General features: G+C 39.0%; 1 protein-coding gene across 15 annotated transcripts in view; it reads left to right on the plus strand.

The window, feature by feature from the left end:
* r3hdm2 (R3H domain containing 2) overlaps positions 1-20,443 on the plus strand; it is a 60,150-nt gene that overhangs the window by 26,935 nt on the left and 12,772 nt on the right. For 2 of the 15 annotated variants that reach the window (XM_026166806.2, XM_026166800.2), the window contains exons 3-17: positions 3,568-3,727; positions 4,159-4,314; positions 4,455-4,677; positions 5,281-5,322; positions 6,355-6,441; positions 6,589-6,709; positions 6,812-6,890; positions 7,433-7,492; positions 7,781-7,921; positions 9,242-9,350; positions 11,328-11,423; positions 12,485-12,534; positions 13,197-13,250; positions 18,144-18,412; positions 19,913-20,088. In XM_026166806.2, coding sequence (XP_026022591.1) covers positions 4,519-4,677; positions 5,281-5,322; positions 6,355-6,441; positions 6,589-6,709; positions 6,812-6,890; positions 7,433-7,492; positions 7,781-7,921; positions 9,242-9,350; positions 11,328-11,423; positions 12,485-12,534; positions 13,197-13,250; positions 18,144-18,412; positions 19,913-20,088 — 1,443 coding nt within the window. In that variant the 5' untranslated portion in view covers positions 3,568-3,727; positions 4,159-4,314; positions 4,455-4,518. The remainder of the gene's footprint in view (positions 1-3,567; positions 3,728-4,158; positions 4,315-4,454; positions 4,678-5,280; positions 5,323-6,354; positions 6,442-6,588; positions 6,710-6,811; positions 6,891-7,432; positions 7,493-7,780; positions 7,922-9,241; positions 9,351-11,327; positions 11,424-12,484; positions 12,535-13,196; positions 13,251-18,143; positions 18,413-19,912; positions 20,089-20,443) is intronic. The other 13 variants (XM_026166807.2, XM_026166802.2, XM_026166796.2 and 10 more) reach the window with 9 other exon arrangements.

The raw sequence follows: 20,443 nt of genomic DNA on the forward strand, positions 1-20,443 counted from the left end.
TGAGGGAGTCCAGCTCCATCCCCACAACATTGCTGGCCTTACGGATTAGTTTATTAAGTCTGTTGGCATCTGCGACCCTCAGCTGAGACACATATGACCTATGTGTCTCAGCATGGACCCTGTCATCAGGGTCCGTGCTACTCTGCAAGACCAGTAATGTGCATGATGTGGGTCAAAGTGTCCTGCACTGCATCATGACAGCTGATGAGGATTGACTATATTTGTTATGTTGTCAGTGGGTGGGATTTGTGGACCTCGGGTAATGTCAGACATACACAAAATCTTACCTCTGCAATCAAACACAAGTAGTATGTGAGAGTGAATTGTGCAAAAGCAAAAAAGCTTGACAATAGCAAAAAAAGTGGCATAGGTTAGTAATGACCCCACTGTTAGCTTTCGGTAAAAATAAATAATCTGCTGCATTGCCCGTGTTTTTTGTTGTAAGGTATGGCATAGAAGATGGCATCTGGGACTGTAAAGTCTAGCATTGCATTGTGCAGTGAACTTTACAATATGACACAGATGGTAAAAACAATTTGTGGTTGTACCTGGCTTTGTGGAAACATGCTTTCGACATAATTTGCAGTGTATGCTTTTCTAACCACATTATTAGTTTGCACAGTGTTATTCTCATGGCTTTTCATGTTGCCTGTCAAAACATTGATGGACTGAGTTCTCTTGCCTTTATATTGACCATGTCTCATATTTATATTGAAGAAAAGTTATTTTGTGATTATTATCAGTTTTATTGGCTGCCCTAGCAGATAGCCAAAGTGAGATGTCAGCATCAGGCCCTCCACCACATTGACTGAACTGGGGCACAGGAAGGAAAGAGCAGTGCTGCTGCTGATAATGTAGTTGTTCAGTCTACAGTGTCCAACCCTTAATATATCATAATGTAATCGTGGTGTATACATTTTTGATAAAATGGTCAAAAACAACTAAGGCTCAATCTTTACAAAACCTGTTGTTGCCCTGTTGCTCATAGGAAGTTTATTTGATTGTTAGGGCTTTTTCCAGAATACTATAGGGCAGGGGTGTCCACCTCCAGGCCTCAAGGGCCGGTGTCCTGCAGGTTTTAGATGTGTCCTTGATCCAACACAGCTGATTTAAATGGCTAAATCACCTCCTCAACATGTCTTGAAGTTCTCCAGAGGCCTGGTAATGAACTAATCATGTGATTCAGGTGTGTTCACCCAGGGTGATATCTAAAACTTGCAGGACACCGGCCCTTGAGACCTTGCAGTATAAAGTGGCTTGAGGTGTCTGTTGTGATTTGGCAATATATAAGTAAACCTGAATTTATGTGAATTTAATATAGACCCACACACTATATAGTGATATTGCCCATTGTTTAGAGATGCCCCATTTAAAAAGCCAGGGGTTAATTGTTTAACAGTTTATTTTGAGGCTAGATGTTACAAATCAGGAGTGGTTTTGACTATGAAACCACACATTTATTGAGCCTGTGATGCCCTGGATATCCTTTCAAAATGTTTGGATGGCAGTAATTTACAAAATAGACTTAATGTTGTACTCACAATTCCCTGAAACTAGTGAGTTTTCCTCATAAACTCTTTAGGAAAGTTTTTTTTTATTCAGGTCACAGGGTAAGGGAGCTTGAGGCTGTTTCCCTATAGATTGCTAACTAGTCTTTTTGCAACCACAGGTGTTGCCACTAAAACAGATTCAGGTTGAAGGAGATAACTTTTCTTTTGTTTACTGATTTAAGAGACCTTAAATTGGTTGTAATATCAGAGTGCTCTGTTCAATCATATAGGTGTGACTTTCATCCTTGCTAGCTAGGAGAATGAAGACACAACTTTCCCTTGTCATGTCTATACCAGGCTATACAGTTGGATAAAAATGAATGATAAATGCTGCTAGTGAATGTTTTGACATCATGTCCCAAGATGTTTTATCAAAATCAAAAGGAATATCGGTGTCATAATGCACATCGGTGGGAAAAGAAAAATAACAAGAAGAAAGATTCTGATAAATATGCAGCAGTCTGAAAGGTGTAGTCATGTTTATCATCATTTAGAGCAAGGAAAAGCACAGAGCAGGTTAAAGGCAACTGAAGAAGCCTCACTACTCACTTATCAATTTAGTAGCATTAATTTGATGTTTTACTACTTGATATCCTGTGACCTAGAAAAATGAGAAACCACTTTGTTGTCAGTGTAAGATTGCCTGAACTTGAGAAGGCGAAAATGGAACACTCGTAATGGCGTATCCGGGCTCTTGCTGTTTCTTTTTTTTTTTTCTTGCTGTATTTTCTCTGCTACTGTCCTTCCATATCTCTCTCTGTACACTGAAATCCTTTTATTTATTTTTAATATCATTGTTTTTCTTCCTGTTTCACTGGTACTCCCTCAGCACAAATGGCACTAGTTCAGAATGACGTTATCATCTCCTTGGCAACCCCTTGGGCTGGTGTGTGTGTGCGTGCACGCGTGTAAGAAACTGGGAGGAGTGTTGATAGAGCAGAGATCATAAGCGAGGGATGGGCAGAGGAGGAGGGGATAGGTAAAGCCGGTTTATTCATAAGCACCCCACTACTGGCTCTGATTCACAATTTCTCCTGCAGCCCCTCCCTTACATTAAGCTTGCACAGTTTGCTCAGCCAGGAGATTTGAGACTGACGTTCGAAATGAATGAATATATTTGCTTTCGAATCAAAAATCTTTCACTCTCTTTGTGCAAAACTGCCCTGCAGAGTGCGGTCAAGCAGGAGCATGATATTATTCTTATATGATCAAGTCGGCCACATGTCGGCGTAGCTGAAGTTTTGTGTAAGCAGAATATGGCTGGGACCTGTGGGTGCCCTGGTCAGTGATGTAGTGTAATGCTGCTGATGACGACTTTGCTGTTACATTGCCTGGGTCTTTCCCACACTGGGAATCCCTGCCTCATTTTGAACACTGTATCTATTCTGTTCTACAGCATGGCACAGTGGTACAGGCATGGATGTACATGAATCTTCAACAGTGCACGCAGTGCACATAATACAACAAGCGTACTTATTTTATTTATACAATTATATTAACAAAGCTGCACAACGTGCTGTTTTTACTCCTGTGTGATGGAGGAATATAGGACTATATGACCGTTTATTTGCTAGTGAGGCTGTGTTGCTGTTCTTGCATGACACCAGAATTTTAAAAAAGTACTGTTGGCACTGTTCAGGACCTTTTTTTTTAAACAGGCAGAAATTTTCAGTGTGCTAGACTCTGCCAGATGGTGTGTGTCTGCTACCTTTCTGCTGGGATGAATTGCAGAGGAGGAACACATTTTTAGCGCTTTCTCAGAAAGCACATCGTGAAACATGGAGCCCACACTGTAGAAACTAATTATAAGCAGTGACAAAGTCAACAATTTAGCAGTTTAAGGAAGATTAATCCTGCTTTAGCTGCTACTTTTTAAAACCTGCCTGCTGCTAGGTTTTGAGCTTTCAGCTGCTTTGTCCCCCTCCCTCTTAGAAATAGCAACAGCAGCAGCGATGAGTCACTCAGTGTGTGAAACATGACGTCATCCGTGTCTTCCTCTTCTGCTCTTGGTATACAGGACTCCTGACTGTAGGACAGACCATGCTGCTGCACTAAGCTGAAGAGCGAGAGAAGGAGAGAGAGGCCGCTGAGGACCCCTGAGGTGGTGGCCGGTCGTTTGGTGCCCCTCCCACTTGTCTGGCTGGCTGGCTGCTGCCTCTTCAATTCATCTGATTGCTGTAGATATCTTTTTTTTTTTTCCCCCATGTGCATGTTGTTTTTCTAAGGTTATCCTAAAGGTGTGTCATTGAGAGCAGGTTTTGCACCTATGTTGGGAAATGTAGACCTTAAAATTAGTTACTAAAATTAGTTACTTCTGCATTTCTAGTTTTTTTTCATTTACAAACTGTGATTTATTTTTGTCTGATGTTTTTAAAAAATAACAAGAACCAAATAACCAAAAATAGCCTCCCTAATTTAAACCTAAAAAGTTTTTAGATGCTACTTTTTAAAGTTGCTGCTGTTAGGTTGAGCTTTCAGCTGCTGTGTTCCCCCACTCAACTCCACTTGAGTGTCACAAAGCGCAGTAAAATGTTACATTTATATATATGTATGTATATGTGTATTATGTATCATAATTTGGGGATTTTTCTCTCTCTTGTCCTTATAGCCCTTCCCCAGAGGCTAAGACTTGCTATGGACTGCACTTCGCCCCCTGCTGCAGCCCAGTCGAGTACACTACGTTAGTGGGTCCCCACATCTTTCCGTGTGGTTCCTGTCCAGACTCAGTGAACAGAGTCCAGCTCCGATCTGGTACCACCTACAGGTAAATGGTGTTAAAGTACATTCTCTCTGTCTTTTTTGGCTTTCCTTGCACAGTTTTTGCCAAGTGGGTAGCCATTCTATGCAGCGAGTGCAGAACTTCCCCTTCTTATATCTATCTTCTTTTTTTTTTTTTTTTCTCAGCCACTGCTGGGTCCTCCACCTAACCCCCTCCCCACTCCCACCCTCCCCCCTTTCCCCTAAAAAGATGTCAGTGAGCCTGACAACGGACATCCAGCAGGAGGGAGAGAGTGGGCCACTTATTGAGCCCTGCAGTCGAGGCAAGACCTCCCCTCAACCACAGGGCACCAAAGAAGGAACTGGAGAGAGCCTGGAGCCGGATGATAGCTCTCCACAGGATGCACAGGTAGGAGAAGTTGATCATACTGGTGATAGTAAGTTTGCATTTAGATGTTAAAAAAAGAAAAGAAAGGAAGTTGTATTCCACATAGTTCTAACGCATTTCCTCTCTTGAGAAGGACCATTGTTGAATTTCAGGGCTGGTAACAATACCCAGTAATCAGCTGTTTGTTTTGTTTTGTGACTAGTAAGCTAACCAATTATTGTTGGTGTTACGGATGTTACGGATGAGGTGGATTCAAGTCAGGAAATTCATATTATTATTATTTTTTTCAAATGAAGCTACCTTTACCTTCTATTTTATTGGCAAATATCTTATTGTGCTTGACAAATATTGTTGTCTTTTGAGTAACACATTACCAAAAATTTTATTCCTTATTTTGCTGCAGGTTTTTTAATCAACGAACAATAGCGTTATTATCCCACATGTTGTGTAGAAGCTTTGAGTTAGCCAGTAATATTTAAACCTCATTATGGTTTATACTGATGAATGCAGAACAATTTCTTACACACATGTTCATTTACTCCTCAACTTTATGTACCCTATTTAGTTTGTGTCTAATATACTGTAATTTAATTAATAAAATGATTCAATAAACTATTCTTTTAGAAGCGGGCTCCTAACCACAGCCATGGAAGGAAAAGGGCCAAGGTAAGTGTCTGTGGTTAGATTTTTTTTCTTTTTAAATAAATTTATTCAAGTTTATTCTTAATTCCTTGAAATAATCCCCGTGCTATTTTGTTTGTTTGTATAAGGCGACCTTCCATTATTAACACTGTAATCCTCTCAACTACAGAGGAGCACCTCCTTTATTGGCTTAAAATCTTAAGTCCAACTTTAAAAGTAGCTGTGTTAGACTGACCTCTGTAATGATAAGAGAAAAACAGATACAACCAGTTACATTTTACAACTAGATGTTGGTTTGCAGAGTAAAGGGAAAAAGAAAATCAGGTCAGCTGTTTCGTGAGTATGGCGACCAAATTGTACGTAGCATAGTAAAGTAACATTTTCATTCAGTTATGTTAGTAATGAGTTATGGATACTGTAGCTCTCTTAAACTGGCTTTACCTTACTTATATGTATGTGTAATTGATTTTGGACATTCGGACATTGATAAATATGACATACCAGTGTTTAGTCATTCTTGATTATGAGAGTTCAACCCAGTTATTGCGTTTTTGGAATGGTATTTTAGTATGACATACCTTGCTTAACTAGTTCCCAATGCTTTCATTAGATAATGGCTCTCATCATGTCACTTAAAGGTTTAATTTTCTCTGGGGTTTTAACTAACAAATGAAGTGTTGTCATTACATATGCTGTATTGAAGATTTGTGTTAGCCCTGTGCCATCTTGGGTCTTTCTTCATTAGCTAATATCATTGTCCTGAAGGCTCGAGAGACATTTATGCTGTTGTTTATGCGATAGAAAGCCTAACATCAGAATTTTGGCATGGTACACAACGATGTTAATGAAATTCAGAGTTTCCTTGTATCAAAATGCTAGGTGCTTGTATTTTACACATGGATAGATGTAATAGTATGTTGTTGTAGTAAATTATAGTTGGAAAGTCTGAGCATAAAATCTAAAATCTAGCTTAGAGCAAATCGCACTATTTCTGTGTTTAGAATATAAAATTGTAACACATTAGCCTTACAGATAATTTGTGTGGTAATCTTTCAGTCTAATGCCAAACTGAAGCTGGTACGAAGTCTTGCAGTGTGTGAAGAGTCCTCCGGTCCGTTTTCCAATGATGGACCACCAGAATCGGTAACGTGTTTTGTTTTATTTTTTGGTTGTTTTTTTTGGTTTTTTGTGGTTTGCAAGTCTGTTTTGACGGGATTTACAATGCTTAATAGGCAAAATTAGTAAATGCACAACCTGCAATTTGTGTAATAATGAAAAGCGGTTTTCTAGGATATCATCCAGCTTCACATCAGCTGTCCATCTGACAAAGAGGAGGAGAAGTCCTCGAAGGACGAGTATGAAAATGAAGAGGAGAAGAAGGACAAGACTCCCCGAAAGATGCTGTCACGTGGTAAGATGCAAACTCTCACTTCATAAAAGTATCTTTTCCTATCAACATCTTCCCTTAACTCTGTCTGATTATGCCCCCCCCTCCCTTTTTGTTTTTTAATAGACTCCAGTCAGGAATATACTGACTCCACAGGCATCGACGTTCACGAGTTTCTGGTCAACACACTGAAAAACAATCCCAGGTACGGGTCTGACGGATAAACATGTTGGTAATAAGACGAGCACAATAATAAATTACTTATTAAGTAAGATAAGTGCTATTGATTTATACCAATCAATTTATAAAATTGATTTTTCCCATTTTTTAACAGGCTCAAATAGTGCAGTTCTTTGTCCAAACTATGAAAATATGAAATAATATCAAACTTGATAGCAATGATTTTATTTAAATTGCATTTTTTTTATTGTAAAATCAAATATCATTTGTTTTTGACTAGTTGTTAAAAAAAATCTGCACTCTCTAAATATCTTCATTTTCATCCTGAAAAATTGGATGTTGTGTCATGAGATACGATCTACGCCTGTACAGGCTTCTGTACATGAATTTTACTTTTTTAGATATCTGAAAAACAGCAAATTTTGGTGTCCTGAATTTTGAGAACACTTTTTTTTTTTGTTGTGTGTGTGTGTAATGACATGTCAGTAGTATACTTGCTCCACTATTCAGCGTCTTGCTCACCTCTCTGATCTGTCCCTCACTCGCTTTCCCTCTATGGCTCACCAGGGATCGAATGATGCTGCTTAAACTGGAACAAGATATCCTGGAGTTCATTAATGACGACAAGTAAGCCACGTTCTTCATATCACTCACATGTTTTTAAATTTAGCCCTCCCACCTTCAGTTCTTATTATTTATAGTGTGCTGAGGAAATGAGAGAATTATGTTAAGTTGTAGTTGTGTATTCTGTAATTAAGAATACTATTTGTGTATCCTAACAGTTTGAAAATCTATCTTTATCCTTTATTAATATTGTTTTTCAAATGTCCTAAATAATCAGAGAATTAAAACCCAGCTGTGGGTAATTTGCTCTGTTGAAATAACCTGCTTCATGCATTTTTATCTCTGTTTCAGTAACCAGTATAAGAAGTTTCCACAAATGACTTCTTATCATCGTATGCTGCTGCACCGTGTGGCTGCCTACTTTGGCATGGACCATAATGTGGATCAGACGGGAAAGGCTGTCATCATCAACAAGACGGGCAACACACGCATGTGAGTGTAGTTTGTCTTTGGCTCAGATTTCAACTAGTCTGGTTAGTTAGAACGTCAAATTAATGCTCAAAGTTCAATCCTGTTCCAAGACAAAACACAAGAGGCAATGTATGTGATATCAGCAAGAGTACACAAAAACTTTATTTTAGATTTAATTACTGTTCATTAAATAAGTTCAAATTAGGACATTGGCTGTGGTGGAAAAAACACTCAGCACACAAGTTTGACTCCCTGCATGTATCGCACCCCCCCAAAAAAAATCTAATAGATTTTTATCAGTTTTATTTAACTCTGTACCATTGTTTCAACTAAGAAAGAAGTACATTTTTAATATAAATAATACTTGTATTGCGGTATCGATTGTGCCAGCAGCAGTTTCACCTTAGATCAGCGGTCCCCAACCTTTTTGGCGCCACGGACCGGTTTATGCCCGACAATATTTTCACAAGCCGGCCTTTAAGGTGTCGTGGATAAATACAACAAAATAAAACTAGTACCGGTACCGAAAAAAAAGATTTATTCATAACACACGTGAAAAGACCCAGGAAAACAGAGTTAACGATAAAAACAATAACAAAATAACGCTGAAAACCGATTAAAAACCCTGAAAACCATACATTTCACACCTGAGCCTCAACTCTCGCGGCCCGGTACCAAGCGACTCACGGACCGGTACCGGTCCGAGGCCCGGGGGTTGGAGACTGCTGCCTTAGATGTTAAAGTGGACAAAAATACTATGTGAGGATTTGTTAAAGAACATGTTGACAAATCGTTAGATCTAGAAATGAAAGAACAAAACATTTGACTCCCTTTGGAGGTACCAGCATTGCAAAATTTACTGTTTTTTCCCTATAGTTCACAAAATTTCACCAGTTCAGTTTTATCTAGGTTTATTTACTATATTAGTTTTCAGAAATCCACTCAACTTTTCTAGGCATGATTGGATGGAAGTGCATTTAAGAACATCATGTCTGACACTGTCAGATTGGGCATTAAGCTTTCTTTAACTGTCAAATCCCCCATGTGGAGTTTGATTTGCACGGATGTGACAGCATTGCAGGCAATAGTCTTGTGAGTTCAAAGCTAGTGTCCTGTCTCATGCACGATTTACTTAAGCAGAATATTTCCAGTATTAAGAACCCAGCTGACGCAAATTAACTCCTGCTGTGACACATGTGGGGCAGTGCTTTAGAGCTTTGGACAACAGTTTCTTTCCCAGATTCTCCCAAAATTCTTGTCTTGAATTCATCTGTGAAACGAGCTCATGTTTAAAAGTATGCTTTTTGTCCTCCACAACGTTTGTTTTTTTTGGTTGTATAGCCCAGAACAAAGGTTCTCTGAACACATCAAGGATGAACGCAACATGGACTTCCAGAAGAAGTTCATCCTTAAGAGAGATGATGCTAGCATGGATAAAGATGATAATCAGGTACATCGATTGTTATCACAAGTAAATGGTAAATGGCCTGTATTTGTATAGCGCTTTACTAGTCCCTAAGGACCCCAAAGCGCTTTACATATCCAGTCATCCACCCATTCACACACACATTCACACACTGGTACCTTGTAATTTTTTGTGTGTATACAGTGGTTCATTTGTTTGTTTGTTTTTGTCACTTTCCACGCATGCTAGTGTTTTTAGCTCCACCAATGAGTTGGATTCCTCGCTGAGTAACAAAAGCTTCTGTAGGCTTGTCTCAAATAGTTTTTCTTAATAACTTTAAAAGAAACACTGTATGTAAAGCTAGTTCTCAATCTTGCTGCCACATGTTACAGCTTTTGGAGATGGCCCCACAAAAATAAAGGGACATAGCTGGATTTAATGGCATGTGGTGTTTGACATGTTTTCATTCAGTCAGACAACAGATTGCCGAGGCATCTGGATGTGTGAACAACAAGCATTGCAGCAATTTCTTGGCTCAGTCCTGTAGTCATCTTACATAACCTTACTGAGGAGGCTAATTAGCTGTGTCAGTAACAGTTATGATAGAATGCAGGGTTTGGCCACAGAATGGCCATTGGCTTACAGTATACTGTTAAAGTAGCACAGTTATCAGTTAGGAGTGAAACTGCATTTGTTATCAAATATGAAAATTGATACATTTTTAATCTGCAGAATCTGGAAACATACCACATATATTGCATTCCTAGGCTATGTACAAATAATTGCATTTTTCTGTCTGATCCTGATGCAACCATTGCATTTTAGCTTTTTGCTTGGTTTCACATCCTATGGTTTCCATATACAGAATATTTTCTTATTGCTAAATTGTGGTGATAAATTTAGGATGATGACTGGGAACTGCTTGACTGCACCATTTCCTTTCTAACCTAGCATCACCAATATCATTTCTGTATTAGTTATCGTCCTCCTACTTTCATACAGTTCATAGTCTTTAAGACATTTCAAAATCTTCTTGATGGCTAAGCCTAACATTATGACCACTAGTACAGATGAATGTTAATTACCTTATTCCAACAGCAAAGGTCAGAGAAAGACAGCAGCAGAAGGTTTTTCTGAGTGTATCCAAACTCCCCATCAGCAGTTATGAGTGTCTTTTTAGAGCTTTCCAGTAATCAAATTAGGGAATGTATTAGAGGAAATCCAAACTGTTTTGGCTTTGGCTTAGAATTTACAGGAATTAAATGATCATCGATGCTCGAGTCTGTGTACAAGATCCCCTGAGGACCTGTGTGTTGCACCCAAAAGAGTAACGAAGTTCCCTGCAGTGGTGGTCATAATGTGACAGCTTTGGGGACCCCACAATTGTGAAACATGTAGCACAGAAATTCAGTGCAAAACTCGAATTGATCTGCTGTATTGTTAAATTTGATCTATGTTGAAGAGCTATAAAATTATACACTTTTATAAAAACATTTTCAGTTTATTTCAAAAGGAACTTGATCTTTGCATGCTTCGATATTTGAGTAGCTCTTTAGATTTTAAATTAAACCTTAAATTGGACATTTTCAAATACAGAGACAATTCTCCACTTTGGAATTAGGAGATTCTCTGTCTCAAAATTGATTTTGTTTATTTTGTTTTCTGGACCAAGTTTATCACACCATTTTATTCATTTCAGCAGTGTTTGTTTGGGGCTATGACACTTTTTCCTAATGCTTGCACAGATTTGTCATGCTGTCTTCTATGATTCTATGTTCTCTCACGTTTGTGGTGTTAAAAATTCCCACGCTGACTCATCCCTTGAACACTCACTTCGCACAGTTTTCATTCTGCTGTCTTGTTTTGACAACAGACATCTGCTCTTCCTCACATGCTATTGTTATCTTGTGCATTGCTGCTACTTTTCTTGACAGCAGGTTGCACAAAGTGTGACTATACGTGTTTGAAAATTAAATTGCATGCTTAATTATTTTACATTGTCATTCTCTCCCCAAATGTTAGATCCGCGTGCCGCTGCAGGACGGGCGGCGTAGCAAGTCCATTGAAGAGCGAGAGGAAGAATATCAGCGGGTACGAGACCGGATCTTTGCCCGAGAAGTAAGTATTGAACATGGATGGAGGAGCAAGTGCTTGCAGTGCATATTTCCTCATATGTCAACAGCACCAGTGTTTACTCAGTCAGGTTTACTCAGAAATTAATTTCTTTGTGATAAACTTCCACAATATCAACAATTACCTTCACTTAGTAATTTACTTTATGTGTTAAACTGACTTTTAATGAACTGTTCTTTTTCTTGGGTTGAATAATTGACAGTTGTATTTTGACCAGATGCTTGTGGTCGACATAAACAAGCTTTGGACATAATTTAATGGGATTTCTGACTGTTTGTCTTGGCAGAATTAGTAAAGTTCAGTACAGTTTGTTGTTTTTCAGGAAGAACCTACATTTTAAGCACATTTACACATAATGATCAGAAAGACTTTATGTTAGCTGGATTTATCCCTCCTATTAGCTGCTTTGATTTGTGTTCAATGTGAGATGTCTGAGGTATTCGTCCTCCTCTATCATTAGTGTTTAGTGTTTTTTGAGTTGTTTGGAGCCATATAGTCTGTTCTCCACTTAGCTAAAGGTAACACCTTGGGCTTACTGATCTTAAGCACTTCCCAACTTTTTGGGATATTATTAGAAAGTAAGTGATCAGAATCATGTGATAATCCTGGAATCTGCAGTTCGTAACAAACGCGTTAGAAAGAAAGAAAAAAAAAAATCCTTTTTATCCCCCCCCCCCATTAAGAGAGTTATGTAGTAGGGTCATTCAACCTCAGAGCCATAGCCATAGCATTACAGATCCTTCAGAGTTTCATCGTGCTGCCTTTCCAGTGAGTCCCTCATCTCAGACGCGCTCACTCAAATGGCACCGGGTTGGACTGCTGGCAAGAGTAGTCCTTGTTGAAAGTGTAGACTGTTGAGAAATGGGTCCTTATTATTTGTCACACTGAATTTGCAGTCTCTTGTGAGGTTCTTGATCCCACACTGGGAATCTGTGCTTTATTTTATGCCAAATACTCATAAATCCAAGCCTGTAAACCTTTTTGAAATGGAAAACACTGCTTGTCTTAAGTGCTCTTGAAAGAATTATACATTTCATAATGTGCAGGTGTCCTTTTTTTTACAGTCTTCTCAAAATGGATACATCAATGACAACAGGTAAGATCCTACGTTCTTCTGAAGACTTCAATGTTTGTAGTTCATAGACTTCATCATGGCCATCTCTCCTATTAACACTGTATTGTGTTAGGTTTTAGTTATGAGAGGTAGGCAGCTACCTCATTAAAATATTAAGAAGTATCTGTATGAGTTTAATTTTTGACTTCTTGCAAGTTTGCCTTGGGTAAAATTTGATTGTAGAGAAGAAATCAAATTTCGCTTTTTTTTTTTTAAATCTTTTTTTCTTTCAAATGATTAATTTTCTAATTTCCCTGATGTTTTGTGTTAAAATTACTTTGAGTGACACTGTGTTTGAGAGAGATTTGTGCATAGTGGAATGCCACTTTTTTCCTTCTCTCTTATTTTAATAAGAAAATAATTTGACTCACAGGCAGTTAGACTAAGACGACCCCTAAGCATCCTGTCCGTTGAACTTGAAAGAGTATGATATAATATGCTGAGAGAAACGTGAATGATTGACCAGTCAACTTTTTGCCTTGTGTGCATTTTGTTTTTCTCCCTTATTTCTTTGGGTGGTGAAAGTTGCAATGAACCTTCCTCTACCTCTTACACCACTCGTTGTCATTCTTCTATAAACCCTATCCTGTTTTCCACTCCAGTCCTGTAACTCTAGCGTTTTCTCCTAATGTTAACCCCAACAGACTTTCCACTGAGGGCTACTGCTCTAGCTCTCAAAAGAGGAGGCAGATCTTTAGGTATTGGGCTACTGCTGACTGACTTGTGTGTTGCCATGCCCATTTTTCAAAGTGGTTTGGTGATGATAGTGGTGACCTGTGGTGGTTATCTTTGCTTGGCATAGTCGGCTGATTAATGGCTATTCCAGCATTGCACTTTTGGGCTTCCCAAGACCCATGCATGGCTGCTTTGTGGTTTCACTGGGGACTCACTGACCTACTTACCCTTCCACCCATCCACCATCAACCACATTTTTACACAAAGTAACTGCATTGCTTTCACAGTAATCTGTTTGTTTTGTGGTTGACTCAGTCTTGTAGTTTTTGTTAACATGTCAAATGTTGCATAGTATTGCATAAAATATACAAGTAGTGCGCATGTGCAGTAGTGCTCTCCAACTGACATGGTCATTTGAAAATAAGAACCACGAGGCCCTTTATATTTTGTGTCCAACAACTAATAATTTTCCTTATTGATAAATACTTTCTACTTTCATCTATACAGTGTTGGGAGATGTTCATGATTACTAATGAGTACTGTGTAGTCTCTTAGATGGAAGCCATAAAAATGTCTCATGCATCAATAAATACTTGTATATAAAAACTAAAGTTAAAAGTCCAAAGAGATACTAAAAATATCTTTGTTTGCATGCTTAACATGCTTTTAGACCTTTGTGCCCAAACTGTTCGACCTGCCTCAGCTTTGACTCTGATTTCTATAGCTATCCCATGCTACTCAGATATTATCATCAGATCCTTGTAGTGTTTTATGTTGCCTGAACAGATCAGGCGTGTTGTGGCGTATCCTGCAATACCAACATTTCCACTTGTCCTTAAACTAACCTCTGTTAGTGGAGCTTTGTCGCTGCTCAACATAAACACATTACAAACCTTAAGATCTAATGTGTCTTTGCCGTTTAGGAGTGGTATTAATGTTTTGGTACGCATGTGTACTTGGTTTAATTGGAGGAGCAAATACGTTGGTAACTTGTGAATCAATAAATATAAATATCAATCAATCAATCAATCAATCTTTATTTATAAAGCACTTTTCATACAAAAAAAAATGTAGCACAAAGTGCTTTACATAGTTAAAAGCAGCCCACCCCACCCTCCAACTCACTCCCCACACTCTCATTAACATAAATGATGTGAATACACACATATCCCCCCCCCCCCCCCCCCCCCACACACACACACACACACACACGCACACACACACACACACACACACACACACACACACGCGCACACTTAAAGAGTAAAAATTGGGCTGGGCTTGCATGAGCCAAGTGAGGAAACACTATAACAGGGAGCCGTCTGCACCGGTCACAGACCGCAGCCTCCAGGCTGGGCACACAGCAGGAGGGAGGCCAAGGAGCCCCCCAGCCAGGCTGAGAGGACCCCCAGAGACCCAGCAGCCACAGTCGATCACAGCCCCGGTGCAGAGAGCGCCCTCTGAGGAAACACTGGAGATATGACACAATAGGATATATACAGGGTAAAATGATAAAATAAATAAGAACAGGATACAATATAAATATAAATATAAATAGAGTAAGAAGATTAAAAAATGAATAAGAATAAAATCAATAAATATTAGGTAAAGTCTAAATTAATAATAGAATAACAGGATAGAATAAATAAGCATAAAATAAATAAACGCTTAGTAAAAGCTAAATTAAAAAGGTGGGTCTTGAGCCTGGTTTTCATATATGGTTTTCATGCCTCTACACTTGGCATCACATTCTGTTGTTTTGAAAATGCTGCCTTTAGGGAGTTACTGGAAATTTTCATTTGGATTAGGATGAACTGATTTGGAATTTGGTGGTCAAAGGTAAAAAAAAATCAGATAGGCCATGTTTTTGGGCTAGGCTTTAAAATTCTTATGGAATAATCCACTTGTAAGATTTAGATTAATAATAGGATAAAGTTTTGGCATTTTGTATACAAAAGCTTAAAGGCAGAGGCCAGACAAACATTGATAAAACTGGTGAAGGCGTACAAGATGGTAATTCCAGTGTTTTTATTCTGTAAATATAAACAGGATCTAATATATGTTCTGCTGTTTGTAACATGTGTTTGTGTAGTGAAATGTAGACGTTTTCAGACATGACCCTTCTGTCATATTTAAGAATTTAAGTTTTTTTTTTTTTAACCATATGAGTAGTCCACTTAAAAAAAAAATTCTGTTATCACTTAATTTATGAAAATTTTAGAAGTTTAACATGGGAATTGAAACAGAATTATGTATGTTTGAAGTGTTTTTCTTTCCATCTAAATGTGCTTATAAGAAATTTTAACCTTTTAGAGAATGCATGCTGTTAAAATACACCCCTAAAATCACAGACTTGTTGATGTTCTTCAGTTTAATGAACCCACATAAAAGCTCTTTGGCTATAATAACATCTAACAAGGAAAATGATTGAGGTGCAGAACACCAGGAGTCTTATCTCCCCCTCCTTCCCTTGTTTGTGCATGTGATGGGGGAATGCTGTCGTGGGGAGATGAAATATCATGTGATCAACAGCAGAATCCCTCCTCCTCTTTCTTCTCATCCTGCTCTCACCTTTGTCTGCAGATCGAAGCGAACAAGTGTGCAACTGCTTGTACAGAGAATGTCAGAGCACCCACCCTTCCTTAAAATAGGCTGTGCGGAGAGATGCCTCAAAATAGATCCCCCCCCATTAATTCGGTCTCTGAAATATTTATGAGCCACAGCCACCTTTTAAGCACTACTGCCTATCACTATGGTTTTACAACCATAAACACATCTTCGTGCTCATCATGGAGATTTCCACAACCTGTCTGACATATTATGAATTAATTCCAGTCTTTTCTCTGTACATGGACATACTCTGTTCATAAACCTCCAGTGATGGGGTAAAAAAACATTTACAGCCCTGGTGGTTGTTTTTCTTTTCTATGCTTTTTTTTTCTTGCATGCAGGGTCTTTGTTCTACAATATTTTAGCAGCACAGTTGCATTTTTCTTTTTAAAGTTTTAAAGTTAATAAATTCCGCTTTCTTTCTTTTTTTTTTTTCTTTCATGTTCAGCTAGAACAATAGTATTCTTAATGCTGCCACTTAACTGGCAGACCCAGTCATTCACGTGATAGTGGATTTCCTCAGAGTGGTGGTTACTGTTTCAGCATGATCATTAGTTTTCTTGGCAGCTACCCTTATCTAGGGTGACAGCATCACAACAACACGTTGTGTGTGAACACAGCAGTGTAGCTTAAAGAACTATATTGGTGAAGCAGTTGTAGTAAGTGTGTATTTTTGTAAGTATTGTGTGTGAGAGTCTGAGTGCTGATGTACATCTGCTCTTAATGAGTGTTTATGTACATTTGGTATTAATTCAGTAGTGTATGTGTGTTTTGTTTCTATGCTATTTGCTGTCTCAGTGAAAAGACGATGCATTTTTAAGTGCATGCATGATTGTTTCATCTGTGTTAATATGTTTAACATGTTTATGCAAGTATATATGTCCTCTATGGGAATGGTGTCTACAGTCTTTGGGCCTTTTCACACCTGGAAATACAAACTAGGTTCATATTTTGTTAAACTGATCTGGTTATTATGTGAATGGAGTCTAAAATAGTTTACGTTCCACGTGGACTTGATACTGATTTGATGGGGATGTGTCTGATATACACATGCATACATACCGGCCTCACTTTCTTTATTTTCACATGCCATTGCTCTGTCACAATATACCTGAAAGGTGTCCGGTTTTAACCCTTCAAGTCCCTTGATATTTAAAAACAGTCTCGGCCTCTCTCTAGCCCAGGGGTGGGCAACTCCAGGCCTCGAGGGCCGGTATCCTGCAGGTTTTAGATGTGTCCTTGAACCAACACAGCTGATTTAAATGGCTAAATTAGCTCCTCAACATGTCCTGAAGTTCTCCAGAGGCCTGGTAACAAACTAATCATGTGATTCAGGTGTGTTGACTCAGGGTGAGATCTAAAACCTGCAGGGACACCGGCCCTCGAGGCCTGGAATTGCCCACCCCTGCTCTAGCCTCTACCACAGAGTGTTCTAGTTTTCACAGTAGAAACAAACACAACTCGTTCTGGACCGAAGCCACCTCTTTTTGTCAGGTTAAGTTTGACTGTTTGGTCTGGACCCAGGCCCATATGTCCATAAGTTTTAACTACAGTGATTTTGGTTGGTATCAAACAAAATTTAAAAAGTCTAGACCAAACATGGTAGGTGTGAAAGCACCCTTAGATGGTTAATGTGTGCTGAGCTCTTGGAAATCTGTCTTTGTGTCTAGTGTCTTTGTAATATCTTCTTACATCCTAGTGTTTGGAGCATCTTTTGCATGTATGTTTTCCTTTCTGGATGGGTTTGTGTGAGTGTGTGTGTGTGTGTGTGTGTGTGTGGGGGGGGGGGGGGGGGGGGTTGTATTTTTTTTAAATTTGAGACATTATTATTTGGTATGTTGCCTGAGTTTGTATTGTGGTATACTTAACCAGCAAATATACATCTGTGTTGAATGCTCCATCTTTAAAACCTCTTAAACTGTGTGTACTCTACGCTATTGGTGACCTTACTCTGCTCTTCTGTTTCTGCTCCCCCTATCCTTTTCTGTCTTCAACTGTCTTTATTCTGCTTCCACCTACACACCTCTGCTTCGAACTCTCTTATATGCACACCTTTTTTTTTCTTTTCTTCCTTTTTTTCTTCTTCTTTTTTTTTTTTTTTTTTTAAATCTCCTCCTTCTAACCCTATACTTTTTTTGTCTTTCTCTTCTGGCTGTGCTTTCTGTAATTTGCACATTCTCACTCACCTTTCAACTCTTCCTGCTACAACACCTCCTCTACTTCATCACTACTTCATTCCCATTTTATTTCCATCATGTCATCTCTTATCTTTCTTTTTTTTTTCTTCCTACTCTGTCTTTTCTCAGAAACCGCGAGAGCTCCAGCCGGGCATCAAGCAGCCGTCAAAGCAGCACGGACAGTGACATGAAGTGCCTGGAGCCAAGGCCTTGGAGCAGCACCGACTCAGACAGCTCTAACCGCACTCTCCGGCCACCCGTCACTAAGGCCAGCAGCTTCTCTGGTATCTCCATCCTTACCAGGGGGGATAGCCTTGGCAGCAACAAAGGCTCGCAAGGGAGCTGCAAAGGCTCTCGCTCTGGTAAGGTTTGGAGAAAAGTGGAGAAGAAGCATTTAGGTAGTATGCTATTAGCTTGTTTTATTTTACTTGCCTTAAATGAGTAGTACAACATGGAGAGATGGATTATCTAGTCATGTAAGCTGTTTTTTGTATAAAACATAATGAAAAATTATGATAGAACTGACCGAACGTCATTGTAGTTTAAGAATTAGCTGTGTAGCATAAATTGAATTCAAGAAGCTCCCTTATGTCTATATTCCACATCCCATAAAATTCTCTCAGGTCGGCCTTCTTAGCGAGATTTTAAGGTAATGGATAGTGCCTTATTTCTTATTTCATTGCTAAATGTGCCAGATATTTTTTTTTTAAACAAGCTCTGGAGAATGATATGGTTGGTCATTTCTAAAAGTTGCCCTTTTCATATGTAGCGCACAGCAAGAGATGGTCTGCTTCAGACAAATTCTCACCTTTGAAAATACTCATTTTTGGTTCAGGAGAAGGGTGCTGCCTGGGTAAAGTGTGGAGAATGAAGGCTATTTGACGCCCACTTGCGCAGTGTGTATTCACATTACCTGAGCTATTTCCACATGGTCTCTGTTGGGCATAACAGATTTTGTACTATGACCTTAAATAGCTTTTAAGGTCCGGCTGTGTCGGACATTTGCCTTCCCGAATGTGTCTCCATCGGCTTGTGTCTATAAAAGTTCAGGGCTGGAGTGCATGTGTGAAAACAATTTAATAGTGGTCATCAGTGGACTCGAGGATTGGTTGATTTGCTTCTCCCGACGGGGCTCCCCCGGTTTCATTTTAAGTCTGTGTTGACTGCTGTGCTAGTTTTTGCTTTTAAGATTCATGTGTAGAAGTGTTTTTGTCTGCCCTACTCTGTGGAGACTAAAGGTGTATTCATTTCTCCTGTATTGTTTTGGGAAAAGCCTGTGAAGATCCTGACCCTTGTTGAGTTTTTGTGTTGGTTTTTATTTTGGAAAGTATCATCCACACAGTCACAGGCAGCCTGTTGGTCAGAACAATAAAAGTATTTTCTTAGGGAATTGTGTGCCCCCAGTACCTACTAGCTACTTGACAAATGATTTGGACCCTGCAGTTTGTGACTTGTTAAACAAGTCATCAGAAACTCCTGTGGTTTTAAAGGCTTTCAAGGCCGTCCCTTTATTAGCAAAGAAAATATTAAAGCTACAGGTATTTATCTGATTAAGAATTAATTTCTGTCCAAACGTGTTCTTGTAAAATGTTGAGAGCTTATTTAGCAGAGCTCATATTTTATAACAACCAGGAATCAGAAGTTACTAAAATTAGCTTCAATTGACTTTTTAAACTACAAAGGTGACAAACGTTTGATGCAAAGTTGACTTTATTTTGCCCTCTAGTGGTTTTGCACACATACAAATCATTTTCAGAAATCTTCAGAACACTATTTGGTGTTATTCAGTGATGATGCAATATTTTAAGATCAAGTCATAATTTGTGGGTTTCAGTGTTGGAGAATTTAAATTTCAAAATGATCTCCTTTATCTATCATGTCATCTTCTAAATCACTAGGCCTTCCCCTAGTCAGCCCTGATGTATGTCCTCCACCTGCAGCCTCCCAGTCCAGCCGTAGTCTGCTACCCTGCCCATCTCAACAGCCACAGCAGCCACAGCCCCAGGCTCCACCTCAGACTGCCCTGCTGCCCACACCGCCGCAGCACCCTATGAGCAACCACATGATTGCTCAGGTAAGTTATCTCCACTACCAACCAAAAATGGATGCAATGGCACATTCAATTTGTGGTTTAATATAGGACGTCTGTTTGAGAGTCTGTTTTTCTTTTTGTTTTCTTCGGTGTAGCAGAAGAAAGAGAAAAACATGAGGTATTTAAGTGGTCATGACTGTTAGTGTAACAACTCTTACTTAAATGTGCATACTGTAATTGGAAAATATGGAAAAATTTTAGACAGTCCAGTTTATTCATTGAAATTGATTATTAAGGGCAGCAGTGTAATTTCAGGTATAAATATCCTGCAGACAGTGAAGCTGCATTATTTCTCCTTGTCATACACAGCTCATCAGTGAAAAAAGAATTTGAAATG

Source organism: Astatotilapia calliptera, chromosome 5, assembly GCF_964374335.1.
Source record: "Astatotilapia calliptera chromosome 5, fAstCal68.1, whole genome shotgun sequence".
NCBI classification, from domain to species: domain Eukaryota; kingdom Metazoa; phylum Chordata; class Actinopteri; order Cichliformes; family Cichlidae; genus Astatotilapia; species Astatotilapia calliptera.